We start from the raw sequence: 8361 nt of genomic DNA, 5'->3' as shown, positions 1-8361 counted from the left end.
TGTTAAAATAAAGAGAGAGAAAGGGTCCCGGCGAGGATGTTTGCCCCTGGGCCCGTGCTGGCTCTCGACGTTTCTGGTCCAAAAATATTTTAAACACCTCAATATTTTCATTCAAAAATGAGGATTATGAGTTAAATAACATAAAGAATTTCTGTTTAAACTAATCTTGTAATTATACCACGATATAGGAAAATATATCATAAATAAAATCATCGTTAAATAATTCACAAAATGTGGTTGAAAAACAATAACCGCTTATTTTATTTGGCTTGAAAAGACTGATGTGAATTAAATTTATGGCACATCTAACCTAAATCTGTGTTTTACAACCACTGGTCCGCCACATCCACCTTGCCGGTCTGTGGGATTTCACGAAAACAAACAAAGAAAAACTGACAGAATATTCGTATACAAATCGTAATGGGTTTTCGTTGTATATGAATTTTAGCGGTTTGCGACAGTGTAGGGAGGCAGTAAATCACTCCCTGGTATCGAAAAGGTTGAGAAACGCTGACCTAAATGACAAATCGTAGATTTTTATTTTAATTAAACTGCTCTTAACTCTAGTTTTCATACCTGGTTTATTTTTTACGTCGTTTTCTCTTTCAACTTCATCATAACTTACCAATCATTCTCTGAGTGTTAACCCTTTCTTATGATATATTTTCGTTAGAGATGTCTTAAAACAAGTCGTTGGAAAAACTAATTTCATATCAAAACAAAAGTGAAAGTCATTCAGCCATTAGACAAATCAAATATTCTGATGCCTTATAAAAAGTGGTAGTATTATTTCCGTCTCTTACCTGCGCAGTGTACAAGTTTCGATTTGTAGTGGTTAAAATTATTTTCCTTTGGGAGTTCTTAAATATAACAAAAATTTGCGAAACAAACAATTGAACTACTAAAAATAAAAATATTTAGAATATCAGAATTTATACACTTAAATATTCTCAATAGAATCATTAGTCCTTACAGAAGATTAGCAAAACAATGTATAAGGATATTTTCATCAGTAAATGATCACTGTGCACTTGTAAAATTATATACAATCATTTTCAGGGTGTTAATTTTAAGAAATAGTCTTTTTCTGGAATTTTATTGCATTGCATAAAATTTACATTCAAGAAATTATAATTGTTAAAGTAATTACCGTTTTATAAACTAGATGGCAGGAGAGAGTATCTCTCTCTCTCTTTCTCTCTCACTTTCTCTGTAGGGTCTCTACAGTCTTTAATATCTGAGTCTGTGAAAGAGGTCAAACAACTTTCATTAGAAATTACAGCATTGAATGAAACCAAGATAATGCCTTATGAGCATTTTCAGTGTAGATTGTTAGCGAAAAGATAAAAAAAATTAAAGATATCTTCCGTGCAGTAAATTATTGATAACATGGTTACTCTAACAATTCAGTATAATGTATAAAAAATATTAAAACAAAAGGTTGTTACACTCTTTTCTTTATTTTCTGGTTACATTGCTAAAACACGAAAACTTTCTTTTGTAGTTTTTGTAATAATACTTTTAGATAAACACAGTTTGTCAGCAATACGAGATATGGCTGTTGCTTTTATATTTCTTAACTCCTGTTTAACTCCTGTTAAACAATTTGGAAGTGATTTACATATGGCAAGATAATGATAAATAATAACTATAAAAATATTTGTTCAATATATTTTATGTTTTTACTCTTCGTGCTAATCCTATTAGATAGTCAGCACCAAAGTTACAAAAAAAACTAACTAAATTACTATTATAAATAATAAATCCTTTTGTTGCTCTTGAATTCTATGTGCATGACCTCATTATTGTAAATACAAAGATAGGAATAGAAAATATAAGTATATGAGTTTCATTTGAATATAATTATCATGCAAAACCAAAAATAAAAATAAAAAATAAATCGGGAATATTAAAATTCCGTTCTTGTACACACTCCTTCTGCCTCAGGGATTTACCGATATAGAGCACAACAATCACGCAAAACAACAATGTGTGGTAAAAGAAACTAAACGCATTATTCTAATTCACAGTACATTTACAATTTAATCCTGTAATTATCTATACTATATAATTGTCATTCAACATCATAGATACAAAAATAAGTATATTTATGATTCGTGTTAACAATATAACGTATAAGAAATATCAAAACAAAAGATCGTTGTACAGTTTTCGTTATTACCTTGTTCCACTGCTAAATTTCGAGAAATTTCTTTTACAGTTTTTTGTAATAATACTTTTAGATAAACGCAGTTACTCAGCAAGTTAGTTGTTTAATGGCCCGGTAGTATAAAGAATGAAAATGTCGAGTTCAATGTGACGCCATGCCTCTCATGCCTAATTGTTTCTTATCTTGAACGCTAAATTGTGTTTTTGGTTTTCATTCGTGTAAATCTGGAATCCATAGCTTCGCAACTAAATGCAGCTGATTTTAATACACTGTTTTAACTAAAAAATGTCATAGTGCCTACTTTTTTGACATAATCATATTAATGTTTAAACACCGGGTATTCAGTTTTGCTTTTATTTTAAAGTAATTTGACCGTTAAGTATAGCATAGATTAAAAGAACTTAACCATCTTTGTGGCCCATGCAGTTTTAACTTGGTATAATGCAATCGATCTTGTAAGTTGTAATACCTGTGGGCTAATGAAGAAGAAGAAAATATGAAATTCTGAGGTAAATATAATTTAAAGAATTTGTATTTGTTAAATGTAGTCTTTTATTTTATATAGCAAATAGATATATGTGATATGCTTTTTGTTTAATCGATTTAAAATGTGATTTATAAAATAGGTCTAAGAAAACTTCAGGAGATTGAACTTGTTCACCGTGTTTGTACATTGATACAAAACTGGCCAAGTCTTTGTTAGCCTAATCTTTTTCAGTACTGGTTTTCCGTCATGGCGACTCAAACAGAATCACCTGTAGGCCTTTATCATAAGTCACGAATTTTTTAAGATAAAAACATATATTCAATTAGACATTTTCTAGGGGTCTTCCTAAAGGCGTCACGGGGAAGATATGTAAACTTTTTTTTCTTCTTTCATATTTGATTTAGGACTCCGGAGAAGTTGCCTCGGTTTATCATGGATATCACTTACATCACAGAACGTATCATTGGTAAGTACTGCTAACATGCCAAGATGTTTGTTCAACGAGCTATAAATATTGTTGTTCACTGTCAGACATTTGTGTACGGTATAGGTTGTTATTATAATATGTTTCTTGTACATCTGTAGGGTAAACATTTGAGAATGTCAATGAAGATAATTGGAAAGCAGCATAGCCATAAAGCCTTGAAAAAGGTTCGCGCATGTACGTTTTATTGAAATTCACATTTATTGTCAAACTGTATACATTCACGTGAAACTGATGACCACATTTTATGAACAAAATAGAGATGTGACGTTCATAAATGATTCCTTCTTTTTAAACGACTGATTACGCTCTATCATGGGAATTCAGTTAGAGTCCTGTTTGATTTGATTCTTTTGATTCATTCGGTCAATAAGCAACGTGACAAGAAAAGTAAGTAGCCTGTAAATATAAACTCGTGAAATTATTCATAAGCTATTGAATCCGGTACGATAATCATTCTGGAATTTCCAACTCAGATGTACACGCAAAATCTGTATTATGATAATAACCATAGTCTTTAAAATAACAAATAATGATCATGATATTAATAATAATTATTACCATTATTAAAATTTATTATTATTATCGTCGCCATTATTTATAGTTATCACTACTACTACTACTGCTTCTGTCGTACTACAAGTATACACCACCGTCGTGTTGTTTGGATGGTCTACTTTTGGTATTCAATTTCGCTAGCTAAGACTAGGAGGTTTTGGTAAAGTTGTCGAAATTTGGGCTCAGCTATATTAATTAGTTCATATTCTGAAGTTTTCTCCAAGAATTTTACTAAAATATAGTCTTCTGTCAACATATCGAGAGAACCAACTTTAGTATGTATATTAGTCATTTTCCGATCAAGTAACCCTTCACTAGATTTGTGTCGTTTGAATGAACTAATTTTTTGAATTGGCTCATAAACTGAATCAAATGAATCGAATTGTCCATCATTAACACAGAGGCTGTGCTTTGTGTTGTCGGTTTTCGTTGTTAGGAGGGTGATTTTCTTGTATTTATGGGGATGAGGAAGGCTAAATGCGATGTCACTTCGACGATGTTTCTAAGTTGACAGGAATGTGTTTGACATATTTAGCTTCGTACATTTACAGTTGAAAATATTTCCGAGAATTTTGGAGAAACACATTTTCTCAGATGCTAATAAGGATTATAACATGAATAAACTTTCTCATATCAGATTAATATACATACTATGACAGAAAAACTAGTATTTTTAGCTGTATGAACACGGGTAGTTCAGTGATAGGTGATGTCATCAAGTGAGATAACAACTAGTTTTCAGTTATATCAGCGCTCCTGAACACAGGTAGTTCAGTGATGGTGATGTCATCAAATGAGATAAAAACAGTAGTTTTCAGATATATCAGCGCTCATGAACACAGGTAGTTCGGTGATATGTGATGTTATCAAGTGAGATAAAAACAGTAGTTTTCAGGTATATCAGCGCTCATGAACACCATGATACCCATAGTGAATACAGCACAGATAGCCCATTGTGTAGCTTTGTTCTTACTACAAACAAACGTAGCCTTTTATTTGTTCGCTAAGCATGCTAACAGCGTTTGTCCTCGACGTGAGTCTAATTTGTTCATTAAATACTCATGATGGGATAGAGTAATGTTTCAACACTGTAGAAGTGTTAAATATCAGCTTAATTTTGATATATATATAATACTGTGTTTTAAATCTAAGTACAAAAACATAATCACAATGAAAAAATGGAAAGTATAAAAAAATTTAAAAAATGAAACTTTCCTGGATGCAAGACAACTACCAGGTGTCGCTAGACGACTTCAAACCAAGATAACTTGAAAATTCCTTATCAGGTTTTTTTTTTTTTTTTTCGTGTGCTTACGTCGATTTTCTATTCCGGATATGGAACTATATTTTTAAAGCGCTGTTTTTAGATATTTGCTTTTTAGATGTTGAAATCTTATTGAAAGTGTAAGGTCAAATTCGTGGTGATTATTACAAAAATTGTTAAATAATCAAACCACACTAAAAGACACGAATGTAACAGAAGATAAAATAGTTAGAAATGTAAGTGTTAACAATAAAACAAGTAGACAAAATAGTTTTAGCTATGAATACGCTTGTAAGCTCTCATAGTTTGACTGCTATTCAAATTATTACAAGGTATGGACAAACAATTCTAGATAGCAGTAACTTTGCCAGAATAAACTTAAACAAAATGTAGCCTCTAGCAATGATTATCACGTCGTCTGAATTTAGGTCGTAAAATGTTCATTGTTACGCAGTGCTAGTGGATGTTTTCATGCATTAGTACGTGTAACTTGAACGGTACTTTATACAACATTGGGGCTAAACGGCCTGGTCATAACCCTTAAGTTTCAGGTATAGCCAGCCAGTCGTCCCTAATTTTGAACTATTGGCCAGAAGGAGGACATCTAGTTAGCAGCACTCTTCGCCCCAAGAGCTTTGTCTAATGTTGAATTAAATTATCACCCATAGTCACAGCTGAAAATGTTGAGCATATTCAGCGGCATCGCGGCACGAACCTCGGACCTTTTGATCGACAGCTGGGCACGCTAATCATTAGGCCACGTTCATTTGTTTCGTATCCTATATTAATAGTATCTACGCAAACGATGCATGGTTGTTTCGTTGTTTGCAGAAGTGCTTTCTCCCCTACCTTAAGAATCCGCTGTCAATTGTTGAATTTTTATTTTTAACTTAATATCATTTATTTTTAACATTCTACCCAACTTTACAACACAACCACGATACATCTATGAGAGGCTTAATTCATATTATGCAAATAGAGTATTTAAACATGTTGATTAAAAGAGCTAACCTAGGGTATTCAGTAATCATTGTGTTCCATAAATAACAGTAGATTTGTTAGTAATTTATAATTGCAGTGTAAATGTAATTTAGAAATTATCAAAAAATCTGTATGAATGGGATGTAATGGAAAATTAGAAATACAAAAAACTGAATTACCAATGCAATATGTATTCAAACACACTCTTACATTCGACGAAGGTCAGTTTAGTTAAATTCAGTATTATTTCGTGATGCATCCTGTCGATCCTCCTGTTATAAAGCGGAATTAATACTTGTTACAAGTCTTGAATTCAGATCACGGGTACACGCACTTTTCCAGAATTAGGGATCTATCCGACTTTATAATTATATAAAGTATGAATGATATTAAATAGATGTATCTAAAGTGTTTAGAATTTAGACTCCCACCCTTCCCCCAAGCAAACTTATAATCTTCCTTCACTAAAGTCAGCAAGTGATCTGAAGTTTTTCATTAAATTTTTCCTTTTTAAACTCCTTATTATAACAAAATGCCAAATTTCTCTTTCGCTACTTTGTTTTGTAATCACCCCCTATACCTCCCCCAGTAGCACAGTGGTAAGTATGCGAACTCATAACGCTAGAAACCGGGTTTTGATACCCGTGATGTAGCTTTGCAATTAACTACAAATAAAGAAAAAACAATAATATCACTCCTCCTATAGCTAATATTCATCAATGTAATCTGTACAGTCAGTAACTTTATTGGCATCTAGTGTACAAAATAGGAACTACGATAAATGTATTTTCATTATTTGTATATAAGAAATATTTTTTCTTATTCTTGCATCATCAGCATCTTAGACAATGGTTAATTTTAATTATTATTTTGCCATATTTTAATGATGATTGATAAATATTTTTAGTGGTTGTTATCACTGAATGTTCCAAGAATTAAATCAATGATTATTAGATCATATATTAAAAACTGAATGTTTGAGATATTGATTCACTTTGAGAATAAATCGGAGCTGTAATTAATAAGTATATTTGTGTAGTTGTCATTATTCAACGTTCTAACAAATAACTCCACAATGTACTTAGATTATTAGAATATAGACAGAATAGTGAACATTAATTTTCTTTAAATGAGAAAATTGTAGCGATCTAAAAGTTTTAGGTAAAAAAAGTTTGAGCTACGCGTCACTCTTTTACAATTGGATCAGAACTGATAAAGCAGAGGCCATGATTATAATGGTCTACTCTAGTTGACAGTATACAAGTGATGGCGCTTGTTTAGATATTTATTTAAGATTTAATATTGGGAAAAATATTTAACATTCTCGCGAAAATTTAACGTATTTACACTTAATACAAAGGACTACAAACTTAAAACAAACTTGTTGTCCCCCGATGGAACAGCAATTAGTCTACGGATTTACAACGCTAAAATCAGGGGTTCGATTCCCTTCGGTGGACACAGTAGATAGCCCGGTGTGGCTTTGCTGTATAGAAAAATACACAAACTTGTCAGGAGTATTTAAGAATAACGCGTGAGTTAATTACGAAAAGTTTGAATTTGGGTTTCATTCAATGAGATTCAGATCAAATACGTTCGTATTTTTTAATGAGATAAAAACTCTTGGTATCTTTTCCAACTACCGTTTTTCTTTTTTTTCAGTTCTGACTTTCCCAGAGTCGGGAACAGATGCTACGTACAGAAGCAACCTGAAAGAAGCTGCGCGCATGCTTCAAACCAAACATGGTGACAAGTACATGGTAAGTGTCAAATCAGCAAACGAGCTTATATAAACTTGTATGTAGTTCGATACATGCAAATAAAGACGAAATTCCATGCTAAGGAATGCATGCAATTTTGACTAGTTCAACTAACTGCGCCAAAGTTCGGGACTTGATACCCGCAGAGGAAACAGACGAATGTACATGACTGTGCAACTTTACGCATAAACTGAATAGGAAACAAAATTCAACAAACTAACGAAGGATAGCTGCTCGAAACGTCACCATCGAACATAAATTTAGTCTCGCGATTTATAACTTCATGTAAATTGGAACTAAACTCGGGCCACTTAAATGACGCCTGTTAGTATGTACTCAACAGACATTGACAACTTTGGCCGGACTTCTGTCAATGCCCGTAACATGCACATATTTTAAAGGTACGGTGACAACACTGCAAGTAGCTGTTTGCACGCCACTCGTTGTATCATCTGAAAGCGCAAAAAATTGAGGTTAGATCCCAGCAGTGGACATAGTACAGATAGCCCTTGGTGTTGCTTTGTGCTAAACAACAAATAAATAAATTTGTGCTTGCATATTAATGCCAATACAATAGAAAAACTAAGAACTATAGAATGATCAGGTGCTGTGGTCTAACATTTCGATGTAGTCTTTCTAGATAGTGTTACGTCTCCG

The 8361-nt window shown here is 32.5% G+C and overlaps 1 protein-coding gene across 1 annotated transcript in view; it reads left to right on the top strand.

Annotated features, from left to right (window-relative positions):
- Positions 1 to 8361, top strand: part of LOC106459910 (tensin-3-like) — a 118138-nt gene that overhangs the window by 52923 nt on the left and 56854 nt on the right. The window contains exons 5-6 of the mRNA XM_022386483.1: positions 3062 to 3123; positions 7607 to 7704. Of these exons, the coding sequence (XP_022242191.1) occupies positions 3062 to 3123; positions 7607 to 7704 (160 nt within the window). The remainder of the gene's footprint in view (positions 1 to 3061; positions 3124 to 7606; positions 7705 to 8361) is intronic.

Source organism: Limulus polyphemus, unplaced genomic scaffold (assembly GCF_000517525.1).
Source record: "Limulus polyphemus unplaced genomic scaffold, Limulus_polyphemus-2.1.2 Scaffold680, whole genome shotgun sequence".
Taxonomy (NCBI): domain Eukaryota; kingdom Metazoa; phylum Arthropoda; class Merostomata; order Xiphosura; family Limulidae; genus Limulus; species Limulus polyphemus.
Note: the sequence above shows the minus strand (reverse complement) of the source record. Positions and strands in the feature narration are given on the sequence as shown.